The 19733-nt window shown below is 38.9% G+C and overlaps 1 protein-coding gene across 2 annotated transcripts; it reads right to left on the reverse strand.

Moving 5' to 3' along the window:
- Positions 1-50: 50 nt before the first annotated feature.
- rps6ka2 (ribosomal protein S6 kinase, polypeptide 2) lies at positions 51-19651 on the reverse strand. 2 transcript variants are annotated; one of them, XM_026170309.1, is made up of 22 exons: positions 18851-19651; positions 16529-16645; positions 15173-15254; positions 14429-14509; positions 13519-13598; positions 13123-13229; positions 13002-13039; positions 12764-12906; positions 11885-11955; positions 11525-11613; positions 9828-9892; positions 6093-6195; positions 5759-5943; positions 5481-5603; positions 5113-5202; positions 4826-4984; positions 4438-4599; positions 4259-4335; positions 3879-3996; positions 3707-3763; positions 3249-3329; positions 51-2181 (listed from the first exon to the last, which is right to left on the reverse strand). In XM_026170309.1, the coding sequence occupies exons 1-22, from the start codon at positions 18953-18955 to the stop codon at positions 2032-2034; spliced, it is 2283 nt and encodes a 760-aa protein (XP_026026094.1). In that variant the 5' UTR covers positions 18956-19651; the 3' UTR covers positions 51-2031. The 2 variants fall into 2 exon arrangements, with proteins under 2 accessions (XP_026026094.1, XP_026026102.1); XM_026170317.1 differs by having other exon boundaries at positions 5759-5901; positions 18851-19649.
- Positions 19652-19733: the final 82 nt, after the last annotated feature.

Here is a 19733-nt window from a genome sequence, read left to right on the forward strand (position 1 = left end):
TGTCACAAGTCAGAATAACAAATCAAACCAGCTCTTCATACACTTCAATGTCATTTTCCGTTCTTTTCCTTTATTTGTAAAACTTTGGCATTCTGGCCAATATCTTCAACAATTGGCTGGGTATAGACAGTATGTACACAGCAATGGATGCACAACACAATGTAATATGTACAGTCCCAATATATTTGCTAAACAATATATCGGTCTTCCTGGTTGCTGACAGTTGTACAACCAAGCCTGCTGATACAACATACTGTTGGTTTTGCACAACAGTACGTACAGTCTAAATTAATAAACAATATATACAACATTACTTTTACGGTTGTACAACACACATACTCATACTGCATACTTATAGTTTCATCAGTTCGCCAGCCACACCTTTTGCCGTTGTGCAGTGCAACAAAACCCACAGTTTTTGAATTGGCAAACAAAACTGTGTCCAGAATGTATTGTCTCTACTACAGTGCTTATTTCTTGCACATCTCAAAACGTTTTACCTCTGATCAGCAAGTATGTTTCTAACTTGTGGAGCATTATAATCTACATTGCTACGGCTTACCTGTACAACACAAAGTGCTACTAGTATCTGCAAAAAACCCTGTTCTATCATACCTCGTCTTTATGAGTGAACATCTCATTAGATAAAATCAGGGCAGCAGCATTAGACAGTATATACAAAAATCTGACACAGTGATTCTCCAATGTTTTGGCTTTCAGATACTAATGGCAAACATAAGCCTACTGATAAACACATTTGAGCACATGCAAATTGATGAATTATGCTGGACGTTGTCTAAAATGTATAGACTGCAGAGTGTGCCATGTTTCTTTTAAAGACTACTCAGTGAATCAAAGGCTGTGGAAGACAATTATGCAAGAAAAATCTTGATCACATTTTCTACCAATAAGACTAAATGGCATTGCTATAGGTTCTGTAAATAGTCAGTCTTCCTGTGTGTTTTGAAATTTGAGCATAGCTGTTCAGTATCTCAGTAGCTGTATATTCCAGAGGAGCAGAACAGAAGAGACATGGGTAAAGTGGAAATGATGTTACTCCAGTTGAATGACGACTTGCTGAGGACTAAAGTCTCCCAACAAGTGTTGCTCCACCTCAGACATGAACAACACCGTATGAAAGCAGCTGAATCGGGCAAAAAAAAAAAAAAAAAATCTGGTACAGAAAGGTGCCAGTGGCACTGGCCTCTGGTGTTTTTAATTGTACTATACCTCAGCCGTACAATATATATATTTACGCTAGGTTGTTTTGTTCTGCTGGTGCTCGAGTGCAACATCCAGTGGTTCTTAATGTAGATGGCATTTTTAAATAAATAATTCCCTTTGGTAGGATATTTACATTTTTAACAGGCATGAGTCTGAGGATTGGAGTAAAATATGCTAATCTAAGAGAGATGCTGTGTGTATAAGTTATGACTTTGGAACAATAAATGCTATGCTTTTGTTGACATACAAAAATATATAAACCATACTGCTACTTTTATGTTTGTGGCACTGAATACTCGTTTTTTCAGTCTACTGTTTCTTACTTTGAACTGCAGCCGTTCCTGCAAATATACAGTAATTCAAGGCAGATAAGAGTTTGTCTGTGTGTATTGTAAGACAGCCTTGCCACTTATATGACCAAGGATGTTAACCAACTGAAATCAAGGCCAGCTTCCAAAGGACGGGTAAGTTAGAAGCAATTTTTTTTAATAAAATGTCTGTATGTTTGAATTAAATTCTCTTTTCAAAATTAAGAATAATTTATTTTAAGGTCTATTATTTGACTTCCTCAAGCCACTCAGTTTCACAGTTTCCAATGAAGGTGCATGTGATGAATTTTATATCAGTACATCAAGCTGTTAAAATTGAAACAATTCACCGAGTGACTTGACGCTAATCCTGGTGCCAGTACAAGTAGGCCTCTATATTGTCATGTTATAGTTTATTAGATGTGATTTGTGCTTTTTAGAATGCAGGTCTACGATTAAAAGCTAAAATTATATTTGTGCTGCATTCAAATGGTTGAGGCTAGTTCTTTTCCTTAGGATCTGAAGTGAGTTTTGGACTCCCGAGTTTCTTCATCCCTCTCCGCTGAGCAAGGCCAGAAGACTGAACAGGCTCCAGGACAGGGGCAGGAGCACAGCGCCTCAAAGCAGAATAGGTGGCAGATAGAGCCCCCTAGTGGAATAAAAGTAGAATGCATTGTATTGGATCAGTGTAATTCAGGTGACACCTTTACTATCAAAAGAGCCATTTTAAAGGAATTATTGACCAGACAATCTATTTGATGGTTACCCATTTAATTATATTAGCTATTAAATATATATAATTTTTGTACCTGTTATAACAAAAGAATTCCCAAGCTTTAAAGTAAAGTGCATCTTCTCTTATGTACCTTAATAGCCTATGTTAAAATGTATGATTAAAATGTATACTTAATCTATGTATACTTAATCTATGAGGTTAACCTATTAGAATTACTAATAAATCATTTACCACATGTGGCTACTCTACAGTGTTTATTTAGTACTTTAACTATGCCTTTTCAATTTAACAATAACAGATTTTTATGGCATGTATGAAATTATAGAATTATACTTACTAAAATTGTGTACTTATATTTATTATCAACTAATCAGACCTTGAGGACTACTCTGAAACAGTTATAAAGCTATGCATGCAACTTTGAATCCTACTTCTTTTTGTGCAAATTAATCAGTTTAATAGGAGACCACTCTAATACTGAAAATATGGACATACCAGTAAATCAGCACCACTGCTGGTAAAAATGGAGCGATTTATAAGCTGCATTCCTCTATCCAAATACATCTGATACTTTCAGGTACAATTTAAGTGTTTTTTTCCCCAGATACTTTTTAAGACTACTCTGCATTAAACATCGAAGATGAACCAAACTTCTGTTTTAAGGTAGAATTCACTTTATTTCAGTGGGACTTCCTGGTTAAATAAAATGTTAAAGTTTCTGTTACAGTGACCTGATATAGGTAGCAGTCTTACAAACTCAAAACATTAATAGCATAAAATGTAGGAGCTACAGTATAAAAATACCCACCCCAAAAAACTATAAACATCCACTTTTCTTTGGAGGTCTCCTTAGAAGATTTTAGATTGAGCAATAGATATATAAGTGATTTTTCCATCTATATTAGCACGATACAGGGGATAATATGCTTATCTCTATAGTAATCTGTATTTGTAATTACATAGAGTACAAAGGCTCTGACCTTGACAATGAGTGGATCTTGTCTGGTGAGACATTTGTCAGAGAGCTGGTCTCTCTCAACAATCCAGGGGTGACGAAGAACCTGAAAAGCATCACAGTAAAACTGATATCAGCTCTGAATGTATATAATGTATATAACGTGGTAACACCACAACCATGATACATCTGTAGTATTGCAAACAGTGTAGGTATATAGTCAAACACATGATATACTGTCGTGGTATGAACATCAGGCTCAGTGCATATGTGTACATCTGGGCTAAAGGAAATGATATGTATGTAAAATTTCAGTTTGTATACACTTTTGTAATCTATTGCTTTGTCTAAATTAATAAAATTTATATCTATAGCATATTCATTATATCATGATGGAAAAAAACTGTCAAGGTGGGACCTGCACTATACTAATAGCACAATATGCCATATGACAGGCCAGTTTATGTTATGGACTAATGGTACCTGTGGGGCAGTCAGACGCTGGTGGGGGTCCACATGGAGCATCTTAACCACGATATCCTGTTAAACAAATGGGGACATGAACGGTTAATATATTTGTTCTGCACTGATACTACGATGCTAGAGGCAAACATTTCCATTTTATGCAAATCAGAAAGCATTAAGATGTTTGAACCTTGGCTGCTTCTGACACCAGCTCCCAGTTTCCTCCTGTGATAATGAATTTCCCACAGCCGATCTGAGCCAGAATCTCCTCTGCTGTGTCCTCGGGACTGCTGGCAAATGGGCTGAAACTGACCAACAACAATGCCCACTTACAGAAAGCAATTCAATCTAATAAAAAATGCATGACTCCAGAAAACCATGACCTCCGATTTGAGACATTTTCTCTTATTGTCTCACTGTTATTTCACCGGGGGGGGGGGGTGTATTTAGACATGCTGTTTATTGCTGTTGCAGGAGTCTTTGAAGAAAATTGCAACATTGCATACAGTTTACACCTGAACTGTATCACAACCTGTGAGTGTGAGTTGTATTAAGACCTTATAAACTCACCCAGCTATCATAGTGTAGAGCAGGATCCCCAGGCTCCAGATGTCACAGGCTGCATCATAACCCTGTTTCCTCAAAATCTGCACATATACAAAAAAAGCAAAGAAAACCACTCACAGAGATCTGTTAAATAATTTGTATAAGTGATACTGAGATGCACCTTGTAATGACTGCTGATGTACCTCAGGAGCCATGAACGTAGCTGTGTAACAGGGAGTCATCAGCAAACCATTTTCAGCTCTGAGCTGTTTGGCAAAACCAAAGTCGCATATCCTGATGCATTCTGGGAGTCCACTGTCATCTGCATAGCGGATGTTGCTGGGTTTCAAGTCTCGATGTACAACCTGGAAAAAATAGTCACCATTAAGCCTTAATAATGTGCATACATATAAATATACTACATGGACATTGCCATTGAAGCTCCCAGCACACAGCTTTTGTGCTGATGTTAATGACCTCTGAAGTTATGGGGCTTTGGCAATGTATATGCACTATGTTATGACACTGGGACTGAACCGCCCCACCTGAATTCAAAGATTGATTTTTAAGCCCTCCTTTCATCCAGCTTACCCCCTGTGAGTGTAAATATTCCACAGTTTTGGTCAGAGCGCACATGATGTCTGATGCATCTCTCTCAGTAAAATTTGTGTGCATCAGAGCTTTGTCCAGCAACTCGTCCCCTCTCAGTAACTCCTGAACCAGATACACACACTGGCCATCGTCAAACACCTATAGGTAAAGGTGAATGCAGAAGAAAGATACAAACAAATATCTTTTTTAAAAAAAGAAAAAATGCTTAGGAAAAATTACATGCAAATTAAAAATCACTATTCTGCAGGCTCATGTGCTGTACTTACATCTTTCAGGGTAATAATATTTGGATGCTGTCCATATCTTAACAGAATCTCAATCTCTTCTGACGGATCTCTCCTCGCTCTGTCAATAATCTGACATAAATGTGCACAGCATATTAGCATGATGGATCACCAGTGATTTGTAACTAACTCTGAGTTACAGCTCAGGAAGCATGCAAGTTTTGTCCAGTTTGACTACATTTTATTTTAATATGTAAGCAGCCCCAAATAGTCATTTCACAAGCTAACAAATAGCCCTGTTTACATTCAACACCATCATAGTAAAGAATATTACTGCTGAGGCTCTAAAGGCAAAGAGTAAATCAATAGTGTATTTAAATAAATTGCAGTTCAGGTTAAGTGTCCCCTACCTTCACACAATACTCCACTGAAGTAATTCTGTGCAGACATCTTTTGCAGACAGAGGTTCCCGTGTGTCCGATTTCTTCTTTCAGATCATAAACATCACCGAAGGCCAGATCACCACAGAGATGCTATGTAGAAAACACATAATCAGGTGCACAAACACTACAACATTAAATGACTTATGTAGTTGCTGACAGGGAATTTATTTGAGGTAATGTTTGGAAAGGTCAGAAACCTAAATACATAAACTGTGTGCTAGTCTGTGATTTAATTAGATGTATACCTGTGCGATGGGGTTGATGTTCAGCTCTTGAGGAGTGGCCGCTACTGTAGCAACACTGGACTCCTGAGTTTGGTTAGTTGCAACGAAGCTAAAACCACGAAACAACTGGTGTGTGTTCGCGCTGGGAGGGATGCCTGGAGAATCTGGATATCCCAAGACACATTGAACCAAACGTCTGCAGAGTGCTTGACAGTGTTTTAGAAATATTAAAGTTTAGTAAAAACGATTGATCAGTATGGTAGTTTTCTTTTTTTTCTGTTCCTCATTGAACCCAGTCGCCTATAACCTATACATTAATTCTGTATTTGCATGTGTGTCTACATGCTTTAGTTACCAGTAGGTGTTCTGGAGGTGAACTCAGGGTCAAAATGGAAAGTGTCTTCAGGTCTGCCAACGGTTGGTTTGAAAGGAGGCCTCACTTCCTTCTTGTACAGCTTCTATGAATGAGCAAAAAAAACCCGAGAAATTGGAATACTGTTACACCAGCAGCTGAATTCAACACAAATGACACATGATCTGTAAAGGAGGTATAAAAGTCAGAAGAAAACACGATGTATAAGCTTTGACTATAGCGTGTTTGGGGGGGAAAAAATGATTATTTCAGTCAGATCTGATAAAAAATAGTCCACAAGTTTGCTAGGTTTGCACACAAATAAGACAAATAAGTAACATTTATTTATTTAAACACGGAAAAATAGTTGCCCAAAGTGCTATACTAAACAATTGTTGTAAGTTGTAAAATATTTTTTAATATTACAAATTAAAACAATTTTAAAAAAAAAGAAAAGAGAACAACAACCAGTTTAAGAGCATTTTCTATGAATAAGTCTGCCCTTCACCAGTTCATCACTGTAACCATTAAACTTCCCAGTTTAGCCTGCCCTTACAGTCAAGTATATACTTTGATTGACATGGACTTTTCTTGTAATATAGTTTCAGAATTGGAAATATCCAGACAATGTATGTACAGATCCAATATCCAATTAAAAAAAATTTAAATGATTTAGGACAACTTTATTTTGTCATATTATAATATGACTTGCTAAGGAGTCCTTACCTTAGAAAATAATCTCTCATCTTCCTGTTTTTTCTTATACCTTTCTCTGTCTCGAGTGATATTATCCCACTTTATCATTTTTTCCTCACTGGGTACAGCCACTGTACCATTAGCTAGCAGACAGACACTGTGCAAAACTGTAGCACTTGTTACACCATTCATTCATTCATTCATTCATCCATTCATTCAACTCTTCTGCTTATCCTCATTGAGTGCAGCATGGATAAGATCTTGGAGAGGCTTACGGCTGCTGTGAATACTCAGAATAAGATCTCTGAGTGCAGACTGGATTACATCTTGGAAGGGCTCGCTCGGAATAACATCTCTGAGCGCAAATTGGATTACATCTTGGGGAGGCTCACTGTGGTCGTGAGTTCTCAGAATCAGCTCTTTGAGCACAAGAATGACAACATCACAGAGCGCAAGTTTGATAACATCATGGAGAAGCTCACGGCTCTCCAACGGGAGATTGAGAGACCAGTGTTGGACTGTTAGAACGGCTTTGAAATTCATATGAGCTGTTCGCACTAAAGTAAAAAGCACCATCACTTCATGCGGATACCCTTTCGGCGCCAGTTGCGGTCGCAAGGCTGGAGCCAAACAAAAACACCCTGATAACGACTGTGTTTAGTCTGTTCCTTCCCATTCCATGCAAGGCCACCTGGGTTGGCTGGAAGACTGTTTACTTAGCCTAGCAGGGCGAAGGACACTGTCTCAGCTGAACTCTGGACACGCACACACATACATATACACTGATATGCACACACTCATCCCCCCTCTCTTTCCAAATGCCTTCGATGCTTGTTCCCTCCTGGGAACACGACGGGTCTGAGCCCCTCTTTTTTTTCCTCTTGTACTTTCCCATTGTAGTGTTTATTTCAGTATTTTTTTTCTGTAATGCTACCGATCTCCGACCTGTATCCCCATGTGATGTCTGTGTTGTGTGTGTAAGGTTGGGGGGGTGGGGGGGGTCCTATTTCACTGCAGGGCAACCTGCACGTGGCGAATAAAGCCTTGATTGATTGATTGATTGATCCTTGTCAGAGTTGTGGGGGAGTCTATCGCAGGGCTAACACAGTGAGACAGACAACCATTCACACTCACATGGGCAACTTCAAATCATCCATTACCCCAATAATTGCATTCTTTGGAGTGTGGAAGAAAACCAGAGAGAACCCACGGAAACACAAGGAGAGCATGTAAACTCCACACAGAGAAGCCCCACCCAGATGGTGGAGCTGAACTCAAGCAACAGTGCTAACCACCACGCAACCATCCATCATACAATATATTTTGCTCTTCACTGACTATCATATTCAATTATTCATTAACCGAAGTTAAAAAAAAAAAAAAAGGAAAAAAGTAGAGCAAATTAGAATGTGACAGAATACAACAAGGTCCTTCTAGAAGCAAGTGCTGCAACTTGGCACCTATCTTGAAACACCTCTCAGGACTTCTGAATAAATGTGAATATCCACTAATGGGAAAAAATTATAAAAAATTAATATGAAGTAAAGACTGGTGGCTGGTTGTATAGCTATTATACAGCAGCAGAAAGGCACCTGCTGTAATACTGAGTATAGCCTGCAGATGTCACCATTGCAGTGCCCATTAAAGGGAACAATCTTTCTGGGTTCCTATTACTAGCATACATGGAAAGTAACCAACAGAGACTATTAGAAATTGGGAAGTGTTGATGCATTTGAGTATTTGGTTTTCATTTGATAGTGTTGAGAAAATGAGGCTACAAATCTTTACTATTTCAAAGATCAAGACATTAAAGAAAGGCTAAGACCGCAAAGTCAGAAAAGGTTCTGATGAATGATGTGGAATCATTCTGCCTGATAGAGTACAGTGATTTAATTAGCATAGTGCAGAATAGAGCATAAGCCTCTTACTGACAGTTGTCACATCAAGCCAGCAACACCATGTGTAAATGGGAGCATGTTGTGTGGAAGTGAGCAGGTAGTAATGTAGTGAGGAGGGCAGCAATGGGAACCCGCGGTGAGGGCAGAGATTAGCGAGCATGTAAAGCCGATGATAGTGGATTCTGATAGAAATAAGAGCGCCATAATTCACAAAAGCAGATAAATGAGAGTCCCAAGCCTTCCAAACATCTGTGATTAAAAAGGAAGGGTGCTTTAAGAGATCAGAGCAGATATTTATAGGGAGGATGATTACAATCAATAAAACAAATGAGTCTATGATTGCTTTGCTGAGATTTCTGCTTTTAAAACTGATTTAAAGGAGAGAGAAAAACCAAATCCCCTTTTATGGCAGCCAGCAGGCTTGGTGGTGTGTAACCAACATGAATATGTGTCACTTTTTTAAAGTAATGCTGGATGAATGGAATGGGAATGAAATAGCCCTATCAGAAATGCAATCTTCAAATTTATAAAAATGACATGAATATTTTTTCTGCTTCTGTTGACAAATGTTTCAGCCCACAAATAGTGTAGGAGGGCTTTGTTTTCTAACATGCAATAAGCACAGCTTGCATTTTGAAGAACGCCAAGGGGGCAAATTGTTTTTCACTGTACATCCAAAGGAGCTGAGGTCTCAAGGTTAGATAAAGATAGTTAGGATAAAGACTTTAGTGAAAACATTTGCACATGAGCCAACTTTCTGAGACAAAGGCTTTTACAGATAAGAAGATTAGTTGCAAAAAAAGTTAGGCAAGATGGACAGAAAAGGAAGTTTGGGGTTTTGCTGCTAACCAACATCACATGAGCATGTTAAAGTGCCGTGACTATGGACAACTCTTGAGGAAGTGAAGGAGGAGTTGTCTTGACCAAGTAAACCTGATCCATGTGATGCTGATTTTAAGTTTAACTCAGGTCAATAATCTCATTACTGCACTTTAAAACTACAACAGCAATGTAGTTGATGCAGTAAGAAATTATTATTCGTAAATGTGAGAAAGACAGTGGTTATAAGACAATAACGGTATAATACAAGTTTATAGTACCCAAATATCTATATTGCAGAATACTCTTAATAAATTATGCTTACATTCCAGTCTATTGATGCAAAGAAGCGGTGCCTTTTTATTTCTTCTACTCCATCTGGTCCTGCACCTATAAGTAACACAGATTAAGAGAATCAGAATCAACCGCAATGCCTTTTATTGTCATTAAATCACAAGATGTAATAAAACTGAAATGCTACATCCGCATGTACCTCCAAAATAAAATCAATTCACACACTTCAACAATCATTCACACAGTAAAACAAACCCTTTCAGTTGAAGATAATAAATAATTATGGATATGAAGGAGTAAAAACTACAAATAAATAAATAAATCCGCCATGCCATGGTGCATTTAAAAAACTGTTCTTTAATCTATTTATCCTTTATTTTGGTGGAAATGTAACATCTACCACAGGGCAACAGGTCAAACAGCTGTTTCCAGGGCGACGACTTCCCTTAGTGATTTTTTTTAAGGCTCTTGAGAGCTATCTCACTCTTGCATTTAAATCACTGTTAAAATGATCATGAATTTAGCAGGTGAATTTCTTGTAAACCATGAATGGACAAAGTATCATTTCTAGTGTTATATGTGGTACATTTGTAATATGAATAGATTTATTTATTTTTTAAACCAAATTAGCACCTTGTTAGTACTGGTACTTTTCCCTTGAGAATTTTCTTAATGCTTCACACTACAGACTCAACAAGGTGATGGAAACATTCCTCAGAGATTTAGATAGGATCACACAATTGCTCTAAATCTCCCGTCTCACCACATCCCAAAAGTGCTCTATTGGATTGAAATCTGGTGATTATAGAGGCCATTTGAGTACAGTGAACTCATTGTCATGTTCAAGAAACCATTTTTGATTATCTGAGCTTTGCGACACGACACATTATCCTGCCAGAAGCAGCCATCAGAAGATGGGTACACTATAAAGGGATAAAGGGATGTACATGGTCATTAACAATATTCAGGTAAATGTGATATGTTGATACTAAGGGGTCAAAATGTACCAAGAAAATATGCCCCACACTATTACACCATCATAAGCAGCCTTAACCCTCCTACAAGGCAGGATGGACCCATGCTTTCATGTGTAAACAAATTTCTGACCCTGTCATATAAATGTTGCAGCAGAAATTGATACTCATAAGACCAGGAAACTTTTTTCTTCCAGGCTTCTGTTGTCCAGTTGGGTGAGCATATCCTCAGTTTCCTGTTCTAGCTGACAGGAGCAGCATGAGGTGTGGTCTTCTGCTGCTGTAGCCCATGTGGTTCAATGTATTGTATATTCATTCATGCTCTTCTACATCAACAGGGCATTTTTGCTCAGAGAGCTGCCACTCACTAAACATGTGGGAAAATCCCAGTAGATCAGAACAGTTTCTGAAATATACAGATCAGCCCATTTGACACCAACAACCCTGCTACAGTCAAAGTCACTCAGCTCACCTTTCACTCCATTCTAATGCCACATTTGAACTTCAGCAGGTTATCCTGACCATGTCTACATGCCAAACATGTGACATGTGATGCAATTTGCTGCTGAATTGCTAAAATATTTGCCCAAATGAGGTGCTGATTAGGTGTACCTATTACAAGAGACCAGAGAGTGTGTAAAATAAGAAGTGACTTCAAAAGTTATCCAAATGGACACAAACTGCTGATGTTTAAGTTTCTAAATTTATTCTAAAAACACATTTAATTGTCATTGTTCAAGGTTTTTATACATACCAAGTCGATTAGCAGGATTTCTCTTGAAGAGCGCTCTTAATAAACTCTGCACTTCAGGACTGAGGAACTGTGGCATTCCCAGCTTAGCCCTGAACACACAAGCCAAGAAACAGGTTTATGCATGTTTATGTCTGCTGACAGTTTATTTTTATGTTCATTCAGGTATAGTGGATCTCTTGAGGTTAATAATTGCAGATTTATATAAGCAGCTTATCCTATAAAGCAACCCTCAGAAATCAAAGATACAATATAGATAATTGAAATGCAGTTGGACAATGGGAAACAGATAAGAATTTTTAAACATTACATCCTGCAAAAGATGTGAAGGTTCAATAAAATAGCAACAATAATTAGTCTTACTTTAGAATAAGTGCCATTGTTTCTTTCCGATCTTTTCCTTGAAAGGGTAATGATCCCGTCAACATTTCAAACTGGAAAACACAACGAAACAACTGTCAAAACACGTCCGCCCAATAATGGAAGCTGTGGAGGTGGATTATCTCATTAGCATGCTTGCTTCAAATTTTATTAGTCATTTGACTTCCACTGCAAACGGGCCAAATCAGAAACAAAGCTGTTGAAATTAACGCATAATACCATGACCTAAATCACATTTAACTGGAAAAGGCTGAGAGGCATAAAATAAAGATATACACTGGTTAACACTGTAACAAACCTAACCTACTGTGCACCCTGATAATAGACTTTGCCACACCCAATGGTATTCACCCACATTAAAGATTGGATTACAATGTGAAGGAGTTCTCTTTTTTTCAGTAATCTCTTTTACTTTTCAATATCTCTACAGCACATTGAGAAATCTTCGGCTATTTATTTGTTTATTTTAATATCAGTACATTCCTAACACCAGACAAGGGCAGACAGGGTTGACATCTTCCCCTGGTGACCTAATGTAGCTGCCAGCTGTCAGTGAATGTTTAACCTCTCAGTATTAGTAAAGTAAGCCACCAGGCTAGCGAAACAAGCAGCATCCAGCAGATGCACGTTTGCTGAAAATAATGGGACCTAATCTGCCAGATACAGTAATTAAAGTTGTTTTACTGCCAGAGGAAAGCCAAACGAAGAAATCAGTGCACTGGCATATTATCTAAGAACTGAGTTTGTAGTTAATTCATTATTAGATAAAACATACAAGCCAGCAGAGTGACTGCATGCTCAGAAGGAAAATTAGTCATGCATGTCAGAAGTGTAGAGAGACTATCAAAGTAAAAGACTTACCATAAGCACGCCAAATGACCACCAGTCAGCGCTTTGTGTATGACCTCTCCTGTTTACAACCTCTGGAGCCATGTACTCTATTGTTCCACAGAAGGAATAAGCCCTTTTATCATGGTCAATAGCTTCCTTACTCAAGCCAAAGTCTGGATAGTGAGACAGAGACAAAAGGGGATCATAGTCAAAAGACAAATAGAGACAGAAAAGCAGAGAATTACAGTTTTCAGTCAGATGTACTGACCTGTAATCTTAATATGTCCTTCTTCATCCAGAAGAATGCTTAAGAGGGAGAAGAGAACTTTAAACTCAGCATCGAAATATTTTTTCTAAAATGCATAAAAGGGATGTTTATGAGCTAGTACTTTTCAGGCTTGAGATCCCTGTAGATGATCCCCAGACTGTGTAAATGGTCCAAGGCCAAAGCCAGCTCTGCAAGGTAAAACTTCACATCCTCTTCTGTGAACATTACCTAGTACAAATGAACAAATGTATTAAATATAATGTGCAAAAACGAAAAGTAAGGGGAAACTGGTCTGTTATTGATTCACATATTTGTTTTTGAGCTCTCTCCTATGAAATTCGCTTTTCACCAGAGCCAACCGAACTATGGCACATTGTCTCAATATGTGTGCCTCCTTTAAAGTACAAAAAAAATGACTGTCTTTGATCTCTTTCACAGGCGAATGATGGGAGTTATACAAACACCTTCCCATAACAAACAGTGAGAAGTGGATTATGATTTGAACCAGGAAGCCTACCTCCTTGGACAGACGAGTAAAAAGGTCTCCTCCTCGGAGGAAATCCAGGATCAGGTAGAGCTTCCCTTCTGTCTGGAAGGCTACACAAATACATAAGTACATGCACAAACAGAAATGCAAGTTAAACACGTCTTGAGGCTTTAATTGCTGTATTGAGGACTATAAAGTATTCTATTATTTTGTGCACAGTCTGCACATTTATCTGCAGTTGTGTATAGATACAAATAAGGGCAGACTACAATGACTTCCCTCATTTTTGAACATGTATGCAATGAGAAAAATGACTTGTGAAATGTCACCTTGTCTTTGTGTAACAGATCAAAATGACTAATTAGTCAACTGCCCCGCTGAAGTCCCCCAACAGCACACAGCCCCATTTAAACAGACACTAGCTGTTGATTTAGAACTACAGGGACGAGGAATATAGACCAACGCTAAACAACATTTATTAAACAAATAATGACTTACCCAACACAATTTTTCTATGCTCATTTCTGGTTCCACACCTTTATTCCTTAACTCTATTAAAGTAGCTTTGCATGATTCATAGTTCAACAATATCCTTATTTGCCCTGTACTGGGCTTTACTACTAACCCTTGGTTCATCTACTGTCTGAAATAAGCCACTTCAGCTTTCTTTCCCCTACTTAAACTCAATTTTCCCTTTAAGTGGATGCTATTCGGAAAACAGCACACAACCAAGAAAAGAAAAAAACTCTGAAATAGAGCATTTAGGGCAATCTGAGTTTTTGCCTTATTACTTGTACATATGCTGACCTGATTACTTCAAATCTTAGGCCATGTTTAATGGCCAAACATTCACTATTAACACTATGTATCATTCTACATGTATAAGGCCAATAGATTCCAACACATACATGCTGAAAAAGCACAAGTAATTCATACTCACCATAGTGAAGTTTAACTATAAATGGGTGGTTCACTTCAGCCAGTATATCTCTTTCCATCTTCGATCGCACACGATCCCGAACTGAGTAGGAGATAGAAGGCAGTCTTTTTAATGAAGTTTCAGCCAGTTCATTCTGTAAAATGTCACAAGTCTAATAACACGAGTACGTGTTATGTAGGATAAGAATGCATTTCCTTGAAATTAAGGTAAATTAAATCCAGTGTAGCTGGTTTATAGTGAAATGAAAACCACAATAACAGTGTTATTGCAACATCTGTCTGCTTGACAAGATGACAGTGTAACTCTTTAGATTCCAGAGGTGCAGGTTAAGAGGATTAAGGCTTGTACAAAGTCACTAAATCAGCACATGACATCTGAACCTGCTTTTACAGTACACCCCTGTTTACAATAATCTCGGCTGACGCAAAACAGTTTATCTGAATCAAAAGTACAAACTAACCTCTTTTACCCAAAATCCCCTTGAATGTAGGGCACTGTGAGAACTTGGGCAATGATATATCTATTGCTCCTCTACTAAACCAATAATAATTTTAACAAATGACCATGACTCAGATCCAATCCTCTGTGGAGCTGTGCTTGTTTTGTTTCTTTCTTTAAATATAGCCAATAACAAGAACATGATACAAAAGGGCTTTGTTTGAAAGAAATTTTTAAAAAAATTATTATTACTATTTGAAATGATGCCAATGGGGCAATATGCCAAGTGTATTTGCACTAAATCACCTTTTAGCGTTGCCTTCTTCAGGACCTTCATGGCATATAGCTGTCCTCTGTCCACTCCTCTTATTTTTCTAACCAGAAACACCTGCAATGATAATTACCATAAACATCACATTTTGTGCAACTGTTCTTTCGTAGTGACGTTTCTGAAACAAAAGAAAAAAAACAAACTTGTCATTTATATTTCACAACATTTAAAAATGCTATATTCACCCTTTGTAGGTTACCAAGCCGGAGCAAGTTACCATCACGTTACATAAAAGAGCCACATCAATGTGGTTTCGGTGCAACAGAGACAACAGCTACGATTTAAACAAGGTCTGCAATAATTTAGCAGACATATAGCAAGCTATGTAAACATGCTGTCTAAGCCACACTGTGACGTGACCTTTTGTCCATGCCTGCAGCCTTGGAAACGGCAGCCACATGCCAACATCTGCTGATGTTTCATGTAAGGCCTATTCCGATCTCTAATCTACAGTAACATTAACAAATCAGTGAGCCTTTACTAATTTAAATAAACTTGGTGATCTGTGAAACCGTTGTCAAGGCAGCTAATCTACAGATAATTAGAACTAGATGGCTTATCATTAGCAGATGATTGGCTGGTAAAGCATAATCAGCTGCGGCACTGAAATCAGACACGCATATATTCACTGTGCCAAAAGGTAAGTGGACATCTCCTGGCTCATTTGAATCTAGTTTTTTAGAGTTAAGCAGGACCTTAGTTCTAAGTGGACTGAACAATAGTGCACTTTCTTTTTTACAGTTGCATTTTAAGAAATGCTCGCCTCTTTTCAATAGCATAAAGCAAGTACAAAAAAACCCCCACGATTTCTTGAGTTTGTGTGAAAAGCTTTGACCAATCTGCACAGACCTCTCACTTCAACTGAATCCAACACCTTTGGGAGGACTTGCAGCACTGACTGCGAGGCAGACCATATTGCACCACATCACTGTCTGACCTTAACGTTCTGGTGTCTGAGCAGGAGCAAATTCCTGCAGTGTGGTTTCAGGCTATCTTGGAAATACTTCCCACAGGACTGGAGGCAATTACAGCAGCATATTAATGCTGATGGTGTCTGGATGAAGTGCTCAACAGTCACACGAATGTGCACTTACTTTTGGGCATCATCAAGTGAGAAGTCCACATATTCTAATAAAACCGAGAGGAATAAAAAATATTAACATGATCATTATACCAAATACATGTAGCCTCAGAGGTGACCTTCTAGACTTTTTAAGGTTATTTATGTTTTTTTATTGTCAACACTGATATTTTCCGTAAGGTCAGTGTCCCATCACTTTTATCAGATTAAAGCCTTAAAGCTGCAGTAAGTAAATGGTTGCACATTGTACCTTTCCATAGGATCCCTGTCCCAGCACTTTAAGCAGTTGGAACTGTGAAGGGTCTGCTTTCTCACAGCCCTCCTTAACATGGTGGCTGATGTCAAACTCCTTAAGTACACTGTCATCCTGATGAAAGAAAAGATAGAAGTCATTATTGGTAGATTAGGGTTAAGGTGAGATTTAAACGAGTTAATAAATTACACTTTACAACATATGAGCAATGATTAAATTCTGTCCCTATAACCTCAATGTGCATTTAAAAAGGCCATCAATGTAATAATTACTCATTAAATCCATACCTAAAGATAGATAGTCATCTACAAGCCATTATATTGCTATCAAGATATTGGCTGAGGTCACTGGAAATCATGCACAGTGTAAGCTGCCTTTTTCAGCCTATTCAGTTTGCTTAATGAAGTGAATGACCAACTTTCAACAAGAGGCAAGGCTTAGACTGGATATTGTGACAATATGATATACACTGCAACTTCTTTTATACTGTAATTCTGTACAAAACACTATCAGGACTTGGTAAATATGGGTAATGGTTATAAATCGATTCTTCTAGCCTCCACTTGTTTGATGAAACCTGTTAGATAACCTTCATTTTTAGTATATGATAAGATTCTGTCTGTCCTGAAGAATCACTTGGCTGAGGTATTTTCATACCCTTTTATGCATTTAATGCAGCTTGTGATCAGCTACTAACCCATCCTCGTGGAATAGTTTGATAAGAGAAAGAAATGCTTCCCTCGATCTGGGAGCCAGAGTGACTGAACGTTCACATGAGGCTGAAAATAATCACATGGTCTCATTTCTCCAGTGACGGCAAGTCTTTTGATGCCATCTCCCACCTACAGTTCCCCTTAAACCAGAAACGTCCACCAAAGCAAGTCATGAAAAATAAATACAGCCTTCAAATGTTATTGTCATTATAGCAAGGATAAAACAGCTGGTTTCTCCAAACTATTTTCCTAACTATCAGGAATTCAGAGGTAATTGCAGTCTGATTTTCCAGATTGATATACCATCAAGAAAACAACATAGGAAAGGTTCTCATCTTGATAGTACAATAATGACTAATACGAACTATGCCATACCAGTGTAGACAGTGGAAGTCTAAAAACCATACAATTACTGACATAAGTGAATAGCAAGAATATAGATCTATAACCCACAACACACGTACAATAGATTCAAGTAAGATGAAGAGATGAAGATCTCTTCCAGTTTGAAGATGAAACGATAACATTTTTGCAAATGTGCAAAATAGGTTATATTTAACGGCCATTTTGTAGATTTTACTGTTTAAAACTGAATTGGATTATAAATGGGTGACTGAAATATCAGTTTGTATTATATAGTATTTTGCATGTTGATGCACTTCGATCAAATCAATCCATGAGCTAATTTACACACATAAAAATATAAAGTCCAACTTATTGTAATGGGATTTTTCACCAGTCACTTTGAGGTCATTGAAGGCCTGGCTTCAACTGTAACATGCTGGAAAGTTTCAACTCATACTGAGCAAACTGCTCCCTTCTTTTCTTTAATTGCTGGTTTATTCCTTAAACAAGGTCGCCTGAGTAATTTCCACCTACTCCTGATGGAGCATCAGAGCATCCCATTCCAGGGACAGGCGACTAGACAGGTAAACAAACTCAAGCAGGCAGGCATTTGCTAAAATAAAACAATCACGTTAACGGTAGCCTATAAAGATGATTCATCAGCACACCTTTACAAAGAAAAGGGAGGGATAAGGTGAGGTTTTGCTCCATTAATATCCAAAACATTCAGGTAGATCTGCAACAAAAGACTCACTGCCTCTCTCTGCCCTGCTGCTTTGTTTGGGCTATAAATAAACCTCCACTGCTGAGGCTGACCGCTGAATCAATCTGTCTGTATCCATTTATCTATCAACCTGCCTGCCTTGTTGCTTGTTTGCCCGTTAGCGTTTCTGTCTGACTATATTTCCATACAACTTCTCTCTCTCTCTCTCTATGTCCGTCACAGCACAGTGACTCCCTTCGTATTCCTCTATTTTCTAGCTTCCCCACGGCCAGAGAAAGCAGCAACAGCTGTAGAACGACGCAGCAGTGACTCCTGAAACACTCCAAAACAAACCAAATAACACACATTCTTTCCACTATCATTCCCATGTGCACACGGACTGTTCACACACACACGCAGTCCACTGTCTGCTGCACATGTGAGCTGGTGTCTGGGCTGTTACATTCCCACAAACGCACATGGTGCAAATGTGATGCAGCCCCCCTTACAGCAAACATATTTGCATTTGTGTCCAAATGATCTGCTAAGGCCACTCACCTCCACCTGGCAGAACCCAGCGGTGTTTTTGTTTCTTGCCGCCTTGTTCTTCAGGTAAATAGAAAACCATCTCCTCACCGTGAATTTTCGCGTGCTGGTATCCATGGCAACGAGCAGATTTCTCTCTCTCTCCCCCCTTTGTGCATCTATCCCATAATGATAATCATGTCCCCTGCCGGGGGTCCTAGGGTAGAAATGGATCTTTTATTGGTTCGTTTATTTGTCTCGCAGCTTCATCACTGGTCCATCCTCAATGCGGTCCTCGCTCTTTAGGTTTCCCATCATTCGCATGCGCCTCTCGTCCCTCCGGTGGCTTCTCAGACGGTCCCGTGTCCCTTAGCTGCAGTGGACACCGGCGAGCACGCAGACAGAGTTGTGACAGAGGCTTAAAGCTACGCAGGCAGACAGCGGGATGATGAACGGGACCTGTGCTGCTGGGTTTGGGGTTGCCTTGTGTTTTGCATCAGGCTCTCTGCGTGAGGCTGCAGGGAGAGGTGACGAATAAATCTGTTCCGCTGAATCAGGAGGTGCGTGTGTGTGTGAGCTCCCTCTTCACATCTCTGCCCGTGCATGTGTTTATTCATCCCCTGCTCCCTACCTCCCTCTCTCTTTCTGCAGACCAAGGGATTGCCACCAGTCACATTGTGTGCCACCCCTCCCTCTCTTATTCTCGCCCCTGCTCCTGGCCCTCACCTCCCTCTTCGTTTCTCCCAACAGCATACAGCAACAGCTGGTGAGGTCACATGGTTGTAACCCAGCTACCTCTCCGTCTCCCTCTTCTCCTGTCCCTTCTTTTTTTGTGTGTGGCATCCAATTCCACACACACAGGCAATGAAACAAATGACAAAATAACATGGGCTACAGTGTAGGCTGCATACCAGTA

Source organism: Astatotilapia calliptera, chromosome 1 (genome assembly GCF_900246225.1).
Source record: "Astatotilapia calliptera chromosome 1, fAstCal1.2, whole genome shotgun sequence".
NCBI lineage: Eukaryota > Metazoa > Chordata > Actinopteri > Cichliformes > Cichlidae > Astatotilapia > Astatotilapia calliptera.

Excerpts from the sequence above, each read along its gene's own strand:
- rps6ka2 (XM_026170309.1), bottom strand. The coding sequence starts at position 18,955 with ATGGATACCAGCACGCGAAAATTCACGGTGAGGAGATGGTTTTCTATT. Across the intron at positions 14,510-15,172 it reads GAAGAAGGCAACGCTAAAAG|TTCGGGATCGTGTGCGATCG; the intron begins GTGATTTAGTGC and ends TCTCCTACTCAG. Across the intron at positions 4,336-4,437 it reads CTACGTTCATGGCTCCTGAG|ATTTTGAGGAAACAGGGTTA; the intron begins GTACATCAGCAG and ends GTATATGTGCAG.